General features: G+C 39.5%; 1 protein-coding gene across 1 annotated transcript; it reads right to left on the reverse strand.

The window, feature by feature from the left end:
- Positions 1-19017: 19017 nt before the first annotated feature.
- npb.L (neuropeptide B L homeolog) lies at positions 19018-21247 on the reverse strand. The gene is made up of 2 exons (XM_018237006.2): positions 20748-21247; positions 19018-19310 (listed from the first exon to the last, which is right to left on the reverse strand). The coding sequence occupies exons 1-2, from the start codon at positions 21066-21068 to the stop codon at positions 19182-19184; spliced, it is 450 nt and encodes a 149-aa protein (XP_018092495.1). The 5' UTR covers positions 21069-21247; the 3' UTR covers positions 19018-19181.
- Between the last annotated feature and the right edge of the window lie 442 nt (positions 21248-21689).

The following is a 21689-nucleotide window of genomic DNA, read 5'->3' on the forward strand; positions in this document are numbered from 1 at the left end:
TTTTGTAAAAAAAACTTTTATGGGGGACATGGCGCCAATGTTTTTTTTATTTTTAACTTATAGGGGGGCCCTGGTCACCAATTTTTTTTTTTTAACTTGCAGGGGGGTCCTGACCACCAATTTTCTAAAAAAAACTTTTATGAAGGGCCCTGGCACCACAGTTTTTTTTTTTTTACTTATAAGAGGGCCTTGACCATCAATAGCTTTTTATAACTTGTGTGTGTCGGGGAGTTACCTTTTTTAGCGCTGATTTCTGTGTAGTCTTTTAACTGTGGTGTGGAGTGAGCAGGATCTGGGGTGGGGCCTGGGTGGGCGGGGCCCCAAACATTTTGTTGTACGGGGCCCTGTGATTTCTAATGGGGGCCCTGGCGCCAAAGTTTTTTTAAAAATATTTTCTGCGGCCCCAATTTTTATTTTTAACTTGTAAGTGGGCCCTGGTGCCAAGGTTTTTTTAAAAAATATTATTGGGGCCGCAAATTTTTTAACTTGTAAAGTGGGCCCTGGCACCAATGTTTTTGTAAAAAAAACTTTTATGGGGGACATGGCGCCAATGTTTTTTTTATTTTAGGGGGGCCCTGGTCACCAATTTTTTTTTTTAAACTTGCAGGGGGGTTCTGACCACCAATTTTTTTAAAAAAAACTTTTATGAAGGGCCCTGGCACCACAGTTTTTTTTTTTTACTTATAAGAGGGCCTTGACCATCAATAGCTTTTTATAACTTGTGTGTGTCGAGGAGTAACCTTTTTTGCGCTGATTTCTGTGTAGTCTTTTAACTGTGGTGTGGAGTGGGCAGGATCTGGGGTGGGGCCTGGGTGGGTGGGGCCCCAAACATTTTGTTGTACAGGGCCCTGTGATTTCTAATGGGGGCCCTGGCGCTAAAGTTTTTTTTTTTTAACTTATAGGGAGGCCCTGGTCAACAATTATTTTTTTTTAACTTGTAGGGGGGCCCTGACCACCAATTTTTAAAAAAAACTTTTATGAAGGGCCCTGGCACCACAGTTTTTTTTTTTATTTATAAGAGGTCCTTGACCATCAATAGCTTTTTATAACTTGTGTGTGTCGGGGAGTTACCTTTTTTAGTACTGATGTCTGTGTGGTCTTTTAACTGTGGTGTGGAGTGGGCAGGATCTGGGGTGGGGCCTGGGAGGGCGGGGCCCCAAACATTTTGTTGTACGGGGCCCCATGATTTCTAATGGCGGCCCTGATAACCACGTGTACTGCCAAACGGAGCCTCTTTTAGGCTGCCAGTCCACATAGGGGCTACCAAATGGCCAATCACAGCACTTGTTTAGCACCACCCAGGAACAATTTTTCATGCTTGCCGTACATGACAATTTCCAGCAGGCAAGTACCTTGTCTGCAATCAACCCTAGTTCAGGGGTCCCCAACATTTTTTAATCATCAGCCACATTCAGATGTAAAAAAAAATGTTGGGAGCCCCTGAACTACGGTTGATGGCAGACAGACAGAGCACTTGTCTGTACGAAATTTTCTCTGCTTAATATACCCTTCCCTCCGGATGAATGGAAATTGACACATGTAAAACACTTTATGCGCGACACACTGGCCTAACTCTGTGATTTCTATTCATACAGAGGGAACAGTTTTCAAGTGTCGTCCACGAGAGTCAATTTCCCTTGGGCGACACGTCAACTCTTCACTTGAGACAACTACAATTGGACAGTTTAACACATTTTACTTTAACACTCTATTGGGCTGTACTCAATATACCTATGTATGAAGTGGTGTACACAGTAAAGTGTAATTTACAACCTGTAAAAAAGTGGACAGTTAAGTATATAAAATATTTTTAAATATATTAATAGTAAAAAGATGCAGGTTGAGAGTGTTGCTCCATTAAATAATGGTACCATTATGGTTGTAACAAATACAGAAAAGGCAAATGAACTAAATCAGTTATTTTCTTCAGTGTATATAATAGAGGCGTCTCACTCCATAGCTGCACTGATGGTTTAGCTCAATCTAGTCAGTGGCTGACTCAGGATATGACCCATAAAGCTTTAATAAAAATGAATGTAAACAAGGCTCCAGGGCCTGATGGCATACACCCCTGGGTTCTAAGAGAGCTTAGTTCAGTTTTAGACCAGCCCTATTTCTGATTTTCTCAGATTCGCTTTCATCTGGTATGGTACCTATGGATTGGAGAAAAGCTGATGTCATTCCAATATTTAAAAAGGAATTTTAATTTCAGCCTGGCAATTATAGGCCAGTAAATTTGACATCTGTGGGGGGCAAAATATATGAAGGCTTGTTAAGGGATCACATTAAAAATGTTCTCCTAGTGCAGGGATCCCCAACCTTTAGAACCCGTGAGCAACATTCAGAAGTAAAAAGAGTTGGGGAGCAACACTAGCATGAAAAATGTTCCTGGGTGCCAAATAAGGGCTGTGATTGGCCATTTAGGATTATCAACCTACATTGAGGCTCTGTTTGGCAGTAAACCTGTTTTTTTTTATGCAGCCAAAACTTGCCTCCAAGCCTGGAATTCAAAAATAAGCACCTGCTTTGAGACCGCTGGGAGCAACATCCAAGGGGTTGGAGAGCAACATGTTGCTCACGAGCTACTGGTTGGGGATCACTGCTAGTGAATGGCATTATGAGCAGCAATCAGCATGGCTTTATGAAGGATAGGTCATGTCAGACAAATTTGATTGGATGCTTTTTATGATGAAAGAAGTAAGATGCTGGACAGTGGGGGGCAGCAGATGTGATCTATTTGGATTTTGCCAAAGCGTTTGATACCCACAAACGACGGAGGGAGGGGGGTCTATGTGGGGTGGGGGTACAGGTTTTTTTTTCTACAGGGTTTCCTTCTCCTTTAATGAAGTCATTTGCACGTGGATAGGAAACTGGCTACAGGGTATGGAGGCTGGTTGTTAATGGTACATTCTTTGTTTGGAGTAAGGTTCTTAGTGGTGTCCCTCAGGGCTCGGTATTGGGTCCACTTTTATTTAACTTGTTCATTAATCACTTATGGGAGGCAGTGGCGTAACTAGACCCCTAAGGGCCCCGGTACAGAAATTTAAAACTGGGCCCTCCTAAAGGAATTTTTCATCTATGAGTTAACTTTTAATATGATGTAGAGAGTGATATTCTGAAACAATTTGCAATTGGTTTTAATTTTTTATTATTTGTGGTTTTTGAGTTATTTAGCTTTTTATTCAGCAGCTCTCCAGTTTGCAATTTCAGCAGTTTGGTTGCTAGGGCCCAAATTCCCCTAGCAACCATGCACTGATTTGAATAAGAGACTGAAATATGAATATAAGAGGGTTTAAATACACAAAATAAAATATAAATTAGTGACAATAAATTTGTAAAATAAATATGTATGCTGCCATAGTTTTATGGGATCTCTATGTACAGGCTATGAGCAAACTTAGGGGCTGATGTCACTATGAGAAGAACAAGCCAGATCCAAGGAAGTGGAAATGCTTTGTAAATATGTCAGGAAGAACAAGTAATAAAAACAGATGTAGAAGTCCTTACCAGTATTCTTCCTGCACTGAGACATTGTGGGGGAGGGGGAATTAGAAAGTAGCCAGCCAGTAAGGAGGGAAATTCAAAGTATTGTCAGGGCCCGATAGCAGCGAGTCTCTGTAATCTGTTTGATGTTGCTGCTGGCTTGTCCTGTTTCTGCCCCCTGCTTGCTCTCCCCGATGCAGCCTGGAGACGGGACACCACAAGCAGGAGCTGAAGATCGGAGCCACTATCTCTCCTGGCATAGGAACAATAGAGCTTCCTAGTTCCTTCCATCGTGCTGGGCCCAATTTTTTTAAAAAATTTTTTAAGATTTTATTTTTGAGTTTCATATTAAACCCAAACAACATTACAAGTTATACAAACTTAGAGAGGAGAGGAAGAGAAAGATTAAGGAAAGGAAAGAGAGAGATTGTCAAGTGCCTATAGAGGTGGAGTCTAGTGACTTATTCATCTATATGTTTGAGTATCCAAACACCACCTTTTTATCTTTGCACTGCTACCCAGGTACCCCACACTGCATCATACTTTTTTTTGGGCAGCCTCTGGCTACATATGTCAGTTATGTAAGGAATCATTGAATAATTTTTTCCAAAAATTAAGCGAGGGGGCTGTCATAGATTTCCAGTGGCGTAGTATTGCTTTTTTGGCATAATACAACAGTTGTAAATAGCATAGTCTCGTGTACGAGTCCATGGTGGAGTCTTTCGTGACAACCAGGAGGCATGCCAGAGGGGAGTATGTATCAGGCAGGTTAAGTTCTGCAACCATGTATTGTATAACCTCCTTCTAGAACTGCTTTATTTCTGTGCACTCACAGAACATGTGGAAGAATGTCCTGAGGTTCTGCATTTCGGGCAAATATCAGATGCTGTGGGGTACAGTTTAGCCAACCTGTAATGAGTATAGTATACTCTGTTAAGAAATTTAACTTGTATATACCGGTCTTTTATAGACATAGTCAGTTCAGGAATTTGTTTGAGTGTCTTTCCAAATATCATCATCTATTTCAGGAATGTCCCTTAACCATTTTTGTTTAGGTTTGTCCAATCGATCAGGACCTGCCGGCAAAAGAATTGTATAACAGAGTAATAGTGGTTTCTTCAGGCCTGGTTTGAATAGATATTTTTCTAACGTTGTTTCTTTGGTTATTATTGGTCTAACAGGAAATTGTGACTGGAAAGCATGTTTAAGTTGCAGGTAGCAACATAACATATTAGAGGGGAATTTATACTCTTGCTGTAGGATTCAAAATTGTTAAATGTCACCTCCTTCTATGATGTCTTTTATGGTTTTGATGCCATGATTGGCCTAGCAGCTAACTTCCGATATGAGTTGAAAGTAGGGTAAGCTGGTGCCACAGCTGCTGCCTCAAGGATGACAGCTTGGTTATCCAATGTCGGGTTAATCCACCAATGTGCAAATACCAATTGACTAGCCAGATAGTATACTTTAAGATCAGGGAGGGCCAATACTTCTCCCGTTGAGCGTGCGACCAATTTAAAAGTATTTTATTTCTTTCCTGGGACAGTGGGCCCCATAAGGGGTGCAGGGGGCACGGACCCTGGTGTTGCTGCACCCCTGGTAGTTCTGCCACTGAGGGGAGGGTATTGTAAGTAATGTATCAGTGTTTGCAGCTGACACAAACCTATCCAGCCCAATAAATTCCATCCAGGATGTGACATCCTTGCAACAGGATCTTGACAAACTGGCAATCTGGGTGGCTAAGTGGCAAATGTGATTCAATGTTGATAAATGTAAAGTCATGGGTGTAAAAATATCCTAGCCCTTTTTACCCTTAATGGGACTGCACTAGGCAAATCCATTATGGAAAAGGACCTTGGAGTCCTTGTAGATGATAAACTTGGCTGTAGCAAGCAATGCCAGTCAGCAGCAACAAGGGCAAATAAGGTCTTGAGCTGTTTTAAAAGGGGCATAGATTCACGGCAGAAAGCGGTCAATCTTCCACTTTATAGAGCACTGGTAAGGCTCCATCTAAAATATGCCGTACAGTTGTGGTCTCCATCACTCAAACAGGACATTACTGTATTAGAGAGGGTACATAGAAGGGCAACTAAGCTGGTGAAAAGGTATGGGAAATCTTAGCTATGAGGAAAGACTGGAAAAATTGTTGATGTTCACTCTGGAGAAGAGGCGCTTAAGGGGTGATATGATAACTATGTATAAATATATAAGGGGATCATATAATAATCTCTCTAATGCTTTATTTACCAGTAGGTCTTTCCAGCCGACACAAGGTCACCCATTCCAATTAGAAGAAAAGAGATTCCGCCAAAATATTCGAAAGGTGTTTTTTACAGTGAGAGCTGTGAAGATGTGGAATTTTATTCCTGAATCATTTGTACTGGCTGATACATTAGATAGCTTTAAGAAAGGATTGGATGGCTTTTTAGCAAGCGAGGGAATACAGGGTTTTTTAATATAGCTCATAGTCCAAGTTGATCCAAGGACTACTCCGATTTTGTCAGGAAGGAATTTTTTCCCCCTCTGAGGCAAATTGGAGAAGCTTCAGATGGGTTTTTTTTGCCTTCCTCTGGATCAACTGGCAGTTAGGCAGGTTAAAACAAAGTTAAAAGGTTGAACTTGATGGACGTGTGTCTTTTTTCAACTTAACTTACTATGTTACAATGTATTATTTGCCTCATATTTTTGTCATCTCTCCTGCTTTTCTCCACTTTCCCTTTGTCTATTTACCTTCTTTCAATGGTTTTTGCTCACATATGTGACTAAAGTTTGCTGGAAGATTCTTAGGGGCAAATTTACTAAAGGGCAAAGTGACTAAGGATAGCGAAAATTCACCAGCGTGGCGTCATTTTAGTACTATGCTGATTTACTAACAGTCGCTGGCGTACTTTTGCTAGTGAAGGAGATAGACTCTAGCGGTACTTCGCTCCCCAACGCCTGGCGAATTTGCTCTCTGTCGAATGGACGTAACTACACAAATTCAAGGATTTAAGTGAACACTACCTCTTGCGCCAGACTTGCCTTCGCCACCTCAGACCAGGTGAAGTGCAATAGAGTAGATAGGAGTTATTTAAAAAACAGCTGAAAATTTTTCTAAGTCCCAAAAAACGATAGCGTCTTTTCCCTTTTGAGGGTGATAGGCTAAAAAAGAGCGTCAGTTTTTTTGGGGGTAACCATCTTCCCCGCTACATTTCCTAAAATATGGCACATGTATTTGCTGCAACATATACGTCCATTGAACTTTAACTTCCCGCCGTATGCAAATTAGGCAATGCTAGCGCAACTTCGCTTCACTTGGTGCAGTAACGCTAGCGCAACTTCACCAGCGTTTGGCGCCGTGGACGCAACTTCGAATTTTAGTGAATTAGCGTTGTCCTGGCGAATCTTCGCCTGGCGAAGTGTTGCAATGTGAGCGAAGCCGTCGCTGGCAAATTTTCTGAGGTTAGTAAATTTGCCCCTAGATTGTTTATTTTATAATTTGGGTAAGGACTCCTAGTTCCAGTGGACCCCAATGGTGCTCTATGACATTTTGTTGTGCCAACTCTTCAAGAAAAGCACTTTCTTGTTTAAGCACATGACATTTTAGCACTATAACATTTTCAAGCACAAAGACTGGTCTGTACAGAATTGGTTAATGGAGATAGGAATGGAAACATTTGACTGGCCTGTCAAAGCACTTGCACACCTGTAAAATAAGATGTTTTGGGCACTTGAATACGCCTTACTTGTGCCTTTTAGGGCAATAGGACATACTTGATGACATGGCGTGACAACAAAATGCTGCAAAGGCATGTGCTGTACACAGTCATAATACAAACAAAAGCACATGTATACATACTGTATAATCCAAAATACAGTTGTACAATTTACATAGTCACACAAATGATTATGTAAATTGTACAACTATACAAACCTTTTTATATATCTATATACACACACACAATAATACATGTAGAGCTGCAAAATAAGCAATGATAATAAGTAAGTATAATTATAAGTAGTAAAAGCAGAACATGTTCTCTACTCTGTAACATTTGGTGCTGGAACAGAGTGGTAATTAGAGTACATCTTCCACTCCCATCTCTTTAATCATAGAAAAATTCCACCCATCAAGATCTAAAGGAGCAGATTAAGGGTAACAGACAGTGGCAAGTTACAGAAAGATGAGCAAAGGAGAGAAAATAAATTCTGAATCATTGAAGGCCTTGCAAGTACTGTACAAATAGATCAAGTCAGAGGTTTGTTGGGACCGTTTATTGATCTGGCAAAGAGCCTGCTATCATACAAAGGAGGAGTTCACAGAAGTTGAGATAACATTTTAAACAACTTTTCTCCCAACATTTTTAAAATGGAGTAAAGCTCAGTGTAACTCTTCCCCCTGTCCTCAGCTTTGCATTGTTTCCTTCAATCTCATTTCACCCCACTTTAAGGTGCAGTATGGGGGGGGGAGTCATTATCATGTTCATGGACGTTAGCAGCCTATTGTCAGGATACAAGCCCCAGTTTCTGTATAACCATAACAGAATAACAATATTTGTTAAAAGCCTCATTAACCTTCTTATATACATGAAAACAATGTATTATTATATTATACCATTTTATATAAAGTAAAACACTTATTGTTAACATAAAACAGGTGTTTTAACCTCACATTTACATGATTTTGATAGTTTTTGCTTAACGTATATAAGCATTTTGAGTGAATATATCATATAAATCTTTATTGAAAGGGGAAGTAAAGCCACCCAGGCAAATTTTTACTTTTAGTACCAGTACATAGCCCCCAGGCCCCTCTCCAATATGTCGCTGACAATTGCCCCAACTTATCTGTGGCCCCCATAGCATGTGCAAAATGAAAGAGCTGTTCAGCTGTTGGCCACCATTTTTTGCTGTGCACCTTCTGTTCCCAATGTCCATTTTAGTGAATAGCAAGCAGAGCATGAACACCGGGAGCCAGACTGTGGGCCACTGCACATGTTCCTAGTTGAGATCCATGATGGATATTGAAGATACATTGCCAAAGATAGTGGTGTACCTCTGCAGTTCTGGGTGCCTTATGGGCCCAAGTTGAGTTGGTGCAAGGGTAACTGATGTCCTTAGGGGGGGGAGATGGAGGATCTGTGTACTGGTGCTAAAACTAAAAATTTGCCAGGAGGTTTCACTTTCCCTTTAACAGGAGACCACACCAAATGGATATAACGCACATGATGCTGTATTCATTAACTGAGACATGGTAAAATAACTCAAAATGTTAAGTGATAAAGCATGTGTTCTCCAATATTGGTCATAAAAAGAGGCAAATAATCCCTTCTTTGAAATTCACAATCATAAGTACAAGGCTAAAGTTCAGCTGAGAATTGCTTGATGGCAGACAGGTTTATGAGGAGCTAAAGACAAATTCAGAAACAAAAATTGTTAAAAATGTCTGAAAGACAAAATCTGGAAACCTTCAGATTCACAGACAAATTCACAGAAGTGGAGATATTGGTTTGTGAATATGGTGGGAAAATCGACAAAGCTCCACTTTTATTTTGTCTCAATATCACCACTTTCCTGAATTCCCTTCATCGTGTCTGTTACCCAAGGACACATTAGGCAGGAGTGTCTGTACGACTCTTTCTGCAGAGATTACAGTCACCTTCAAATGCCTTTTGTAATTACAATTACTGTATATAATTTCTGTATTACATGGTAGGAAAACTCATTTATGAAAGGGCCTCATTCTTATTCTTGCTAATTTACGTGCTGTAAATATTTGTCTTGTGTGTATGTGGACAGACCGGAGGCCTAGCCTAAGTGTGATCTGAGTGAAGCTCTGGGAAAATAAAGAGATTTACAACATTTTAACTGTGGTTACTAACCAATTTCATGTGATGTGTTTTTGTGTTTTATTGCCAGATATTTGCAAGCATTTTACATTCTTCACTTTAAGGAAGTTTTTTTTTTATCTGTGAAATAAGGCACATTATATATTCTTTTTTGGTTCAGACTTTTTGATTCCTCAAACAGACCAAAGTGTAACATTTCCTTGACTTGACCATCTATGTGCTTCTGGGAGTCTGTAGGGGTTGAGATTGCCCAGCACCTGTGGGTCAATATTTCTTTGTAGGAATTCTTTAATTTCCCCCTCAGAGCCCGGGGGGGGGGCATCTTCACAGCCTGCCCCTGGGCCCGGGCCTATTTAGTTACTGGACATGGGGGTCATTGTGTGCCTGGGCAGTAACCCACAACAATCAATCATATGATTACTTTCAGTGTTCTACTTGCGGACAGTTGGACAGACCCATGCCTGACCCAGACCCGCCACCCAATACATCCCCTACCCAGATTCACTACCTGGACTGCAAAACGTAAACTGTCAAAATTAGGACTGTCCCGTGAAAAACGGGACAGTTGGGAGGTATGACTGTACCACAGTTGACATTTTTAGGGGAATAAAATGTGACTTGCTGGTACAGCTGATATGTCAAAATTAGGGCTGTCCCATGAAAAACGGGACAGTTGGGAGGTATGACTGTGCCACAGTTGACATTTTTAGGGGAATAAAATGTGACTTGCTGGTACAGCTGATATGTCAAAATTAGGGCTGTCCCATGAAAAACGGGACAGTTGGGAGGTATGACTGTGCCACAGTTGACATTTTTAGGGGAATAAAATGTGACTTGCTGGTACAGCTGAGCTGTCAAAATTAGGACTGTCCCATGAAAAACGGGACAGTTGGGAGGTATGACTGTGCCACAGTTTACATTTTTAGGGGAATAAAATGTGACTTGCTGGTACAGCAGCACTTTTCCATATCAGCTATTCCTGTTTTGAAGTTTTATCTCTGAGAACTGGTCAGTATGTTAGGCTATAGATAATGCTATGGGTGAGATTGAGGGGTTATTTGTCAAAGGCTGAGTTGTTTTTGCCCCCCAAAAATTCGCGTTTTTGAGGGTAGTTTTCAGTAAAAACGAAGCTGGAAATAGCTTGAATCTGAAAATACTCCAGCTAAAACCTATTGAGGTCATGTAGAAGTCAATGGCAGAAGTCCCTTGAACCATTTGAAGATGTTTTTAGCCTTCATGATGTTTGGGTTTTTTCTGTAGTTTTTTTTCTCAAAAACTCGATCAAATTCGCGATTTGAGTTTTTCACCCCGATAACACTGATTCGAGTTTTTTTTACATTCAAGTTTTTCCATAAATAAGAAAACATTTGAGTTGTGAGTTTATTTGTGGTATAAAAATACTCACAAAGTCGAATGTAGGTGGATTGCTAAAAGTGATGTATTGTTGGATTATGCTGATATAAAGAGAATTCATTTGAGTTGTACTTACTATTTTGTTTTTATGAACGTGTTTCTGACTAATATGTGCAATGTGTTAATCTAGCAAATTCATAATACTGCAAGAAATTCAAAATGAGATTTACATGCCTAAATAAATGCATTTGTTTAAAACTTGTTTCTTAACATGGTTGCTAATCAAAACTTCTAATTCATTAAATCTTGTTAATGATGCTGTATCTGCCTGTGTTGAAGCTGTCGAGTATTTAATGTAGTTCAGAGCCTCTATTTTTTCTCTGCATCTATACATCAGTGGAATATTCTTAAAATCACTCATGGCACTTGTGTCAACACTAAGGAGTATATTTATCAAACAGTCCTCTAGAGTAAAATTCTGCCACTCTCCATTTATTTCTATGGGATTATTAAAAGAGTATTTATCAATGGCTGAAAGTTCATCCTTTGATAAATATGCCTTTCAAAATCCCATAGAAATGGAGGCGAGTGGCGATATTTCATTCTAGAGGACAGTTGTGATCTCTAACTTCACTCTTTGCTAAATATACCCCATCAACTGTTGTGTACAACCCACTGGGAAAGCTAAATTTATGCTTTGAAGGCTGTCTGGATGCAAACTGGATAGACTGGTGATGCCCTTACTGCTGAAGATTGTACTCATTTTCCACTTGTGCAGAAAAAGGGACTTATCACAGGAAAAGACATTTTAATTAAGCAGATAATGAACAAACGGCTAAATCAAAACAGCAGTTCAAAGTTGATTTCTTTTACTGTGTTCTAGACTCTCAAGTCAAATAAGAAGGATTCCTGCAGCAACGGTAGTGTGAAGGGCTTAAAGGAGAAATCAACTTGTGGGGGAAAAAAACCCTAGCTCCCACCCCAGGTAGACCTCCCTCCTCCCCCCATGCTAACTACCCTCCCGGGGAAATGCTCCATACTCCATACTTACCGCTCTGCGCAGATTTTTCCAGCGAAGTTCCACGCATCCATCTTCTGCGTCCTCTGTAAGCTGACTGCGAGATCGGCAATTTGAGTTTAATTCCGTGCATGTGCAGTTGCAAACCGGCAAATTGCTCCAACTGCACATGCACAGAAATATAGATCTCGCAGTCAGCTTACAGAGGACGCAGAAGATGGACACGTAGAACTTCGCTGGAAGAATCTGCGACCCAGGTTTTCTAAATTATATTGCTGTTAAATTTATCAGCGTTTTGACAAGGTCAGAACTGTGTCAAGTTCAAAGATAGCATTCTTGCTAAAAAATAAGAAATTGTCAACCAGTTAACAGTTGGGAATTGCTGCGTTTCATCCATCCAAAAACCCTGTTGCACTTTGCTGTGGTGGTAAGCCTGTTTTTAATTTTGGAATAGAAATAGCTATCAAAAGGGAAATTAGCCTTTATTGTAAAGAATACATGCTATGAATAGTAAGGTTTTCAGTGGTCCATGCTATTCCCACTCCCTGTTGTCTCTAGCCACTTATTCCACATGCACTGGTACAGCAGCAGAAAGGGGTGCAGATGGGTAATTTAGGTGGCAGCAAGCACTGTTGCCCCGATGATCTTTAGTGGGAAGTGAATTGTGGCTAAACTTTGTTTTCACTGCATTGATTTCTGAATATCATATAAGACAATTTCTGTTTTAATTTCAGGGCCCATTTACCCAGACAAGTGCTATCCACAGCCACCAAGATGTTACTGAACTACAAATCCAGCAACCCACTTTAACTGTCAGTAGGATGCAGTAGTTTAAAATCCAACAAAAGAGTATTCAGCTTAATTACTACTTTACATCCACAGTGGCGTACCTACCGGGGGGCAGGGAGTGCAATTGGAACAGGGCCCCCCCCCCCGCAGGGCCCTTGTAGATCGCGCAACACTGATTCTGGCTGCACTTGGCTGCAGCCGCGAAAAGAATCGTCACAGAGGCGGGGGGCAGCTGCCCCCACCTAGTTCCGTTACTGAACATCCAGTTTCCACCCCTTTCTCTCCATCTCTGTAGCCAATTTTTCTCAAATTCTTTGTTACTACACTGTTCCCTGCAACCTCTCCTGTATCGGGTTGGTACACCCACCCCCATTTTCTTCCACTAATTCTCCCACATCTCTCTTTCCTTGTACCTGCACTTATTCTACACAGGTGTGGAAACTGTCATCCAGTATGCTGGATGTATACCTGGGGTTTTCTGGATAAGGGGCCTTTCCATAATATGGATTTCCATACCTTAAATTTACTAAAAATTACTTAAACTTAAATTTAATTAATAAATTAAACTTAATAGGAATGTTATGCCTCTCTAATGACAATTAATTATATTTTAGTTGGGATCAAGTACAAGCTACTGTTTAATTATTACAGAGAAAAGGAAACTATATTTTAAAATTTTAAATACAGCCTTCCAGTAATTCGGAACTTTCTGGATAATGGGTTTCAGGATAACGGATACTTTACCTGTACTAGATAAATAATCCTATAGTAAATAGTCCCAGCTTGTTCCTTTGTGCCTTTTTTTCTTTCCCCCTCTCTTGTCCTTTCTTTCTCAAGGTGAATGCTTTATGTATATTAATTTGCAGCAGTCTTCATTATTCAAATCAGAAAGTGGAAAATTGTCTGGGAATTGATCAGGTTATTAGAGCTGTGCATTCGATGCGCCATGACCCTAGTTATCTCCTTCATAATCACCATGCCGTTGACAAACTGAAATGTCACTACTGACTGGGAGGTGGGACGTGGGTGTACAATATTTTAATTTATTTATTTATATTGTGCTAATGCCAGAAGGGAATTCTTTTCTGAGCTGATTATTGATGACTGTTTTTTATCTCCCTTGTCAATGTGTTCTTTTTCAAATAAAAGTATTGAATTATGTCTGTATTCCTTCTTTGCACAGAGATCTGTGTGGTTATGTTCTTGAGTTGTTATGATGAATTTTTAAAGGGGAACTCCGGCTTCCAAACCAAAATTTGATAAAGAGGCTCACATAACACAAAAAAACCCTAATATACCCATCACAGTTATCTGTTTCTTAAATAATATGAATAAATGCCATTGTCTATGCTGAAATCCAGCTGTTTAACAGTTCTTCTCTTTCATCATTTGAAATCCTGGCAGGGAAGGAGGGACTAAAACACTGATGCTACAAATTACAACAACTTCTCCATAGATTACAAACAACAAGCAGCAACCACATAACCCACAATGCATTGCACTGTGATGTTCTGTTCCTTATTGAAATCATGTGTGCTGGGAATTGTGGGATGCAAAGTAACAGCAGTCAGCCAGCTCAACAAAGCAGTCAGAGAGATTAGCAGACGAGCAGGGGGCTAGGCTTAGGGAACTGTTCCATACCATCAAAAATCATGAAAAGTCTGCATATTTTTTAATTGATGTATATTGAAAAGTTGCTTGAAATTATGTTTACTTTTCAAAAAGTAAAACATAAGTAAAAGTTGTGTTTTTGTGGAGTTCCCCTTTAAGGGAAGATTATTTATGGCTTGTTCTTTCTGTGTGTTGGGTCTATGGCACCCAACAATTTGTGTCAGGTTTATGTCACACAGGGAGATTAGTAACTGCTACCCGTAGCTGGCTAGAACCAGTTTTGATGCAATGCCGATAGGTCCAGACTGGCAATTTGGCTTCATCTGTAAAAGATAGGTACTTAAAATGGCTTTTTTATTGTATAACCAACCCCACGGAGAGTCTAGTACATGTAAGGTGCACTGACCCTTAGTCATAGGTTATTCCTAGGCCCCCTACCCAATGGGCAGATACATTAATCCAGCTCAGCTCTGGCACCAGATTTAGTGCCCAGCTGTGGGTAGGGTTGCCACCTTTTCTGCAAAAAAAAAATACCGGCCTTTCTTTATATTTATCTTTTTTCCCTATTAATAACATTGGGATCAACCATCATTTTTACCAGCCAGGCCGGTAAAATACCGGCCAGGTGGCAACCCTAGCTGTGGGCTGGATAATTTTAAAACAAGGCATATTTGTTCAGGTTGAAAAAAAACACATGGCCATCAACAAAACCTGTATGTCTAAATAAAACCAACCTAACTGCCAGCTGATCCAGGGGAAGGTAAAAACCCCCATATGAAACATTTCTCCAAGATGGCAATCGGGCCAGTCCCTGTATCAGTTCTGTGGTACAATGTAATTTCAGTAACCCTGTATTTTCTCATTAGATAAAAATCCATCCCAACTCTTCTTGAAGCCAATGTATCTGCCAATACAACCACTATAGGGAGAGAATTCAACGCCTTCACATCTCTCAGTATGGAACCCCTTTCTTCTAATTTATTATAAATAGATGTCCTTGTGTCTGCTGAAAGCATCACAGAGTTAATTGTATGGCTCTCTTGTATATTTATGCAAAATAATCCTTTCCACCCTTAAAGCAGAAAGGAAGGTCAAATCGATGGGATGTGCCAAATGTTAGGGCACCCCCCCCCAAGGATTGTAATGACGTACCTGATACCCTGGGCTGGTGCTCCTGTTTGCAGAAAACTGCACTGGCCCCAGGCACTAGCATGCAAGCAAACCTCTTACTATACCAGCTTTGCCCCTTACCTGTGCCTGCATTGGACGCTGGATTCTGAAGAAGAAGAAGAGTGAAAGGGGATCACTGTCTAACAAGTACAGTTTTCTGCTAACAGGAGCACCATATATACATTTTTTGGCTTTAATATAAGTTACTGGGTGTGACCCTGCAAGGCCTTTCAGTCATTCTGACATGTAAAAATGATGGATGTGCAAAAAAAGTCAAAGCAGATGAAAAAATATATATTCATATAGAATTATATATTATAGTTTTCCAATAGAAAGCCTTCTCTTACTAGCCATCCCAAACAAATACAAAATATCACTCACCTTCCCTGCAAAAACAAGCTGTGAATTATATAGTACATGAACCATAGCAGTGCAGGAAGTTTAACGTCATATTTTCTCACCCAGAGATCACTTCTTATTCCTGTTATATCCCCTTTCTCCTTTGGACTTTCTGGAGCAGACCAAGCTGCAGGTGTCTGGTAATTTGAAGATGCTTGCCGTCAAGAGCCCTGCAGGATGAGGGACCTGTTTGGGTGTGGATTTATGCATATTTAGGATGCCTAATAAAAACAAGAGAATGGCACAGGAAGAAATCAAATCATTCCTAACAATAAAACATGGAATAAATCCCTAGGGGAAATGATTATGTATGTTTTAATTTCAGCAGTTGTCTAGTGTGATCAAGGAAACAGGTGTATCTGAAAAAGTTCCATGAACCAACATAGAACTTAAATACTAGTAGACAGCTAAAACTGTGAGACACACAGTGGAATATAAACAATGATAGCATTCTACATTCTTTGACTTGTTATTCATGGAATTATTAGATGTCTTCTCTTTTTATGCCTCCTTCGCTGGCCAGAGGCATACAATTGTATTTTTTAATATTTCACAGATATTAAATAAAATGGGGGGTTGCTGTTCTACAGTTTTGCATGTTTCTTGAAAATATTTAGTTTGCATGGGGTGGGGGGGGGTAGAATAATAAATAAATAGTCTAGAGTCAAAAGTTTCAAATCAATACCCCTTCAGTCAAAATCCCTTTTATCGTAAGCTTTAAATATGTACATATTGTCAAAACAGTCACCCATAAGAATTTCTGAAAGAACAAATTAGTATTTCTCCCACATTTTATGCTGTTGCCTCCCCTTCCCAGTCCACCACTTTACACGTTGCAGGTTCCTCTCATCTAGGTAAAGGATTCCCAAACCAGGTTGGATTAAAGGAACAGTAACACCAAAAAATAAAAATGTTTTAAATTAATTAAAATATAATGTACTGTTGCTGTGCACTGGTAAAACTGGTGTGTTTGATTCAGAAACTCTGCTATAGTATATATAAACAAGCTGCTGTGTAGCTATGGGGGCAGCCATTCAACCTGGAAAAAGAGAAATGGCACAGGATACACAGCAGATAAGCTCTTAAGTGTACAATTGAATACTTTAGAACTTATAACAAATAAGAGAAAGTGGCCAGCTCCATGTTGTAGCTCCCACCCTTTCCATCTATAGTCAGGTGATCCCATTGTTGGCCAAAAAAAGGGTAACCGAGTTTGTGAGTTTTACTTTACTTTAAAAATATTGCAATATATGGACAAGCAATCCCTGTTTTGTACCCCTGTAAAGGGTAAGGCATTTTCAGTAGCTTACGGCACAACATGTTTTAATGCCCTTTAAGAGATACTGACATCAGAAAATAACCTTTTTTATTGTCTTTCATAACATTGACTTTGAATGCTATTTATAATTTTGCCATAAAGGTATTTGCCTGATGCTTTTACATTACCTTTATTACTACCCTGTTCCTCTATGAGGGGGCTGCCATATTTATGCAGCAGTAGTCCATTAGCAGTAAAAACTGTAACTGACAAGTTGAGATGGGACAAGCAGAACTATCAGCGAAAAACCGTCAACATGACCTATAAGTAACTTTTAATGTAGATTAATATTTTGAAAAGAAAATTTTTAGTGTCAGTATCACTTTAATATATTGATAATGGGTTGAGTGCAGAGGACTTCTTGTATTTGTTTATATTCTTCAGAACTTATCTGTTAACTATTTTGTCTCCTGTGCTTGAATGGCTGCCTCCATGGTTACACAGCAGCTTGTTTATATAAACTATAATAGCCTTTCTAAAGCAAACACACCAGATTTACTAGAGCAGGGCAACCGTACATTATATTGTCATTAATTTTAAACACTTTTATTTTTTGGCATTACTGTTCCTTTAAGAGAAGGAGGATGGCAATGCAGCAAGTTTTGGTCCCAAATCTGAAGGGAAACAGTTAGTAATAAAATAAAGGAAACCTGTGACTCTCCTGATAAAACTATTATTACCTCTTTGGCATGCTGGGAGTTAATGTGCACAATTATTATACATTTTAAATGTGGGTTTAAAACTTAAAAAATAAAAGCTCACCCATGTTCTATTCACTCCGACAGGATTTTTAGAATTGTATTTATCAAAGGGTGAAAGTTAGAACTCGCCAGTATTTTCATAATTATTTCAACATTTTCTTTCTCTGATGGGTGCTGAGGTCCCAGGGTATTTGTTTTCTTCTACCCTAAATTCTTGAAAAGTATCCAAGTGATGCGTAAATATAACAAGTGAAGGCAGTTCAAAAACCAATCAACAATATTTACAACCCCTGTACAGATCTACAGCATGGTGAACTTGTGTACACATGTGGAATTAAAGAGCACCTAATGTCACGAAAGAACTTGTGCACAAATGGCAGTGTAAGGATGACAAACAATTTCCCACATACAATAGCCTATATGCAAACTAGTTACAACTCCATGATCTTCCCCTCATACACAGCAGCTGCCTTGATATCTGTGCACCTGAAAGGTCAAAAATATTGCTATACAGCACATCTTAGTTGGGAAATACTTCTACTTCTTCTACTTGGGAAACAAATTTTATAGTGCTTTTGTTGCCCTTTTAAAAATTGTCAGTTGTGTGGTTTACTTGTAATCTCTGCATGCCTCTGGACCAGGGTCCCAAACCTTTTTATTCAAGAGCCACATTCAAATGTTAAAAGAGTTGGGGAGCAAAACAAGCATTCAAATTGTACCTGGGGGTACCAAATAAGGGCTGTGATTGGCTATTGGTAGCCCCTATGTGGACTGGTAGCTTGATTGGCAGTACACCTGTTTTTTTATGCAACTAAAACTTGCCTTCAAGCCACAAATTAAAAAATAAGCACCTGCTTTGAGACCACTGAGAGCAACATCTAAGGGCTCATCGCTCAAGGCAAAGACCCACCAAATTAATTGTAGAGGTTTAAACTAATGTTAGTTTAGTGTCTAAAAAGTAAAATATACCCTTTTATACACACTTTATTTCACTTATATGCAAACATTTAGGAGGAAAAGAAAAATAAATGCTGTAAAGATAGTATTTTATACAAATCTTTTATACAGATTTATTTCCATATTCTGTACCAAACCAGGCCCGTCGTTATACTCTGCAGAGCTGATCAGCTCTCTTATATTATCTTTTTGCAAACTGATTTCTTTTTGCAACCTGATTTCTTCACCCTTGCTTTACTTTTTTTTCTTTACAAGAAAAAGTGTATGTATAAAAAAAAATTCTGTGTGTTTTAAACTCATTATTTTTTTTAACTCAGTTTCAAACACAAGAGAGTGATTATCCACCCTCATTACCCCCCCCCCCCATAATTAGACAGAGCTACGCATGAATGCAGAAAGGCAACAGCAGCAATTCTGGTTTATTCATTGAACAAATTATCTCAATGCAGAAGATACAGAATCTACACAAGTGTCTCCCCTGCCCACCCCACACCATAGATCAGGGGTCCCAGTGGGTCATTGAAGGGGCACAACAGAGTCTCTAGGTTTGGGGGCTAGGGGGCGAGACAGTCCGAGGTATCCAGTGAGAGGTAAATCTGAGCTTTGCACTGAAATGTGCTGGATGTATCTGGGAGAAGCTCGCAGCTATGCAGGTTGGGAGACACGTCTTTTACACACAGCGCCTGCCGGATAAAAAAGAAAGAAACATACTTGAGAAACATGTGAGATCAGTTACAGTAAAAGAGTTAATGAAGAGCCATTTGTGTCAAAGCAATTGTGGTCTCAAGTAAAAACAAATGTTCTCCCCTTCATATATATATATATATATATATATATATATATATATATATATATATATATATATATATATATATATATATATATATATATATATGTATATATATATATATATATATATATATATATAGTCGTTTCTTACCTGGAAAGCTAAAGTATTCCAGTCCCCACCCTAGCTACCATTGAAATAGTAGGCACAATCAAAGCATCCTCAACTGTATTCTGAATAATATTGTCAAAAATATACTTCAGTAGCCTATTGGAGGTCTGGAAGGGCTGGACCTCTACATTTTTATAAATCTGTAACATAAATTTAGATGGGATCATGTATGTTTCTATATAGTTCAGCTTAAAACAATATCATCGTCAAGTTTTGTCAAAACCCTCTACAGGTGGACCTGGAGAAAGGCCAACAAAACTATCAGTTGGCAAGCCACTAATTCAGTTTTATACTGGTTGTGTGCTCTCTTACTAGAAAGACTTTCGGACTTCTCCAGGACCCATAAGAGCATCTCACTTTTCCACTTTTCTTGAAATGAATATTGTATAAGCTGACAGTTATACGTAGCCTTTAGTTAGAACAGGATTTCTTAACCATTCCCTCAGATTAGGTGTTATTGGCAGCTTTGTGATCCAAAAATTGTTTATGCAATACATTTTGAACTGGTCTTGTTTTCTGTACTGCCTTTGGTAGAAAAAGAAATTCTGTATTAAAGGGAAACATGCAAACCCACACTTACCAGTGGCAGAATTGGGACCCATTTTGGACCCCATAATTTAGACATTTTTGAAGGGGATTTATGCCATGGTGGTTATTGGTTAATCCGATCATTTATAGGCAGTGTGATAGGGGAACTCATTATCTTGCACAAAAAACTCACGTGCTGTTAACGCTATTAGTAAAAGACTGATAACCCAAAGTTTACCAATAAAGGACTTTTGATGACCCTCCAATATATTTGGTGTAACTTATACCCTGAACTCACATGATTATTAACACCAACCTGTGTTATTTGTGTGTCATTCCTTCCTGAGCACACACTACATCAGTCACATTGACACAACTAACAGACTCACCTTGTCACATGGTGAATTCCCTCTCATGCAGACTGTGACATTACCTGTATTGACTGTATTCCAGCAGCTCACTGTCAGCATTCAATTCTTGGTTTTATGACTTTGCTTTGCAAGTTTAGCAAAATAAATGACTACTCAATTGCACTTACCTTCTCAGCATACTCCAATATACCCCACAGTCACAACTACATTAATTCTCTTATAACCCCCAACCAAGTCCACACTCACATTCATTCCTAACTTACCATACTCTTTAGTACGGCTCCTTGCTTCTTGACTCCCAAACTGCTCAGGTAGGTCTCTTCTGGGATCTCTGTGCTCTCCATTGAATTTTCTGGCTCTGAACGGCGAATATCAGGGGATCGGCGAATGCCAGACAGCAGCCCTGAAGCTCGGCCCACAGAGTAATAGCTGGGGCCAGTAGACTGTTTGTACCAGGCATGAGTGCGCTGGCATGAGAGCAGCAGAGCAAGGGCACTGCAGAGCAAAGTGAAGCGCAGGGATGAGTGTGAGCCAGAAGACAGCATATTGAGCATCTGGAGTAGTTGCACAAAGCAAATCTGCATTGAGAACAAGCCAGAGGCTTATATACAGGAGGGGGTGCCAGTGACAGCTAATGCCAGGGGAGGAGTAGGTGGAGGTAGAGAGGGGACTTGTGTGTCCCTGTGACAGCTCTCCAATTTGTCACACAATTAACACTAAGCCTGAGGCAAACTATATGCGTGTAACTGAGCAGAATTTTGTTTAACTCACAAAACCCCAGGATAATTAGCAGGCGGTAATATTGGGATGCACTGAATTCAGCATTTACTTTTTGCAGGATTTGGATTCATTTGGATGCTTAATATATATTGTACAGGTATGGGACCAGTTATCCATAATGCTCATGACTTCCAGATAAGGGATCTTTTCATAATTTGGATCTCCATACCTTAAGTCTACTAAAAAATAATTTAAACATTAAACCCAATAGGATTGCTTTGAATCCAATAAGGATTAGTTGTATCTTAGATAGGATAAATTACAAGGTACTGTTTTATTAATATAGAGAAAAATTAAATAATTTTTAATAATGTGAATTTGATTAAAATGGACTCTATGGGAGATTCCCACAATTCGGTGCTTTCTGGATTATAATGGGTTTCCGGATTACAGATCCCATACCTGAATTAAGACCATTAATTTCA

This window comes from Xenopus laevis, chromosome 9_10L (assembly GCF_017654675.1).
Source record: "Xenopus laevis strain J_2021 chromosome 9_10L, Xenopus_laevis_v10.1, whole genome shotgun sequence".
Lineage (NCBI taxonomy): Eukaryota > Metazoa > Chordata > Amphibia > Anura > Pipidae > Xenopus > Xenopus laevis.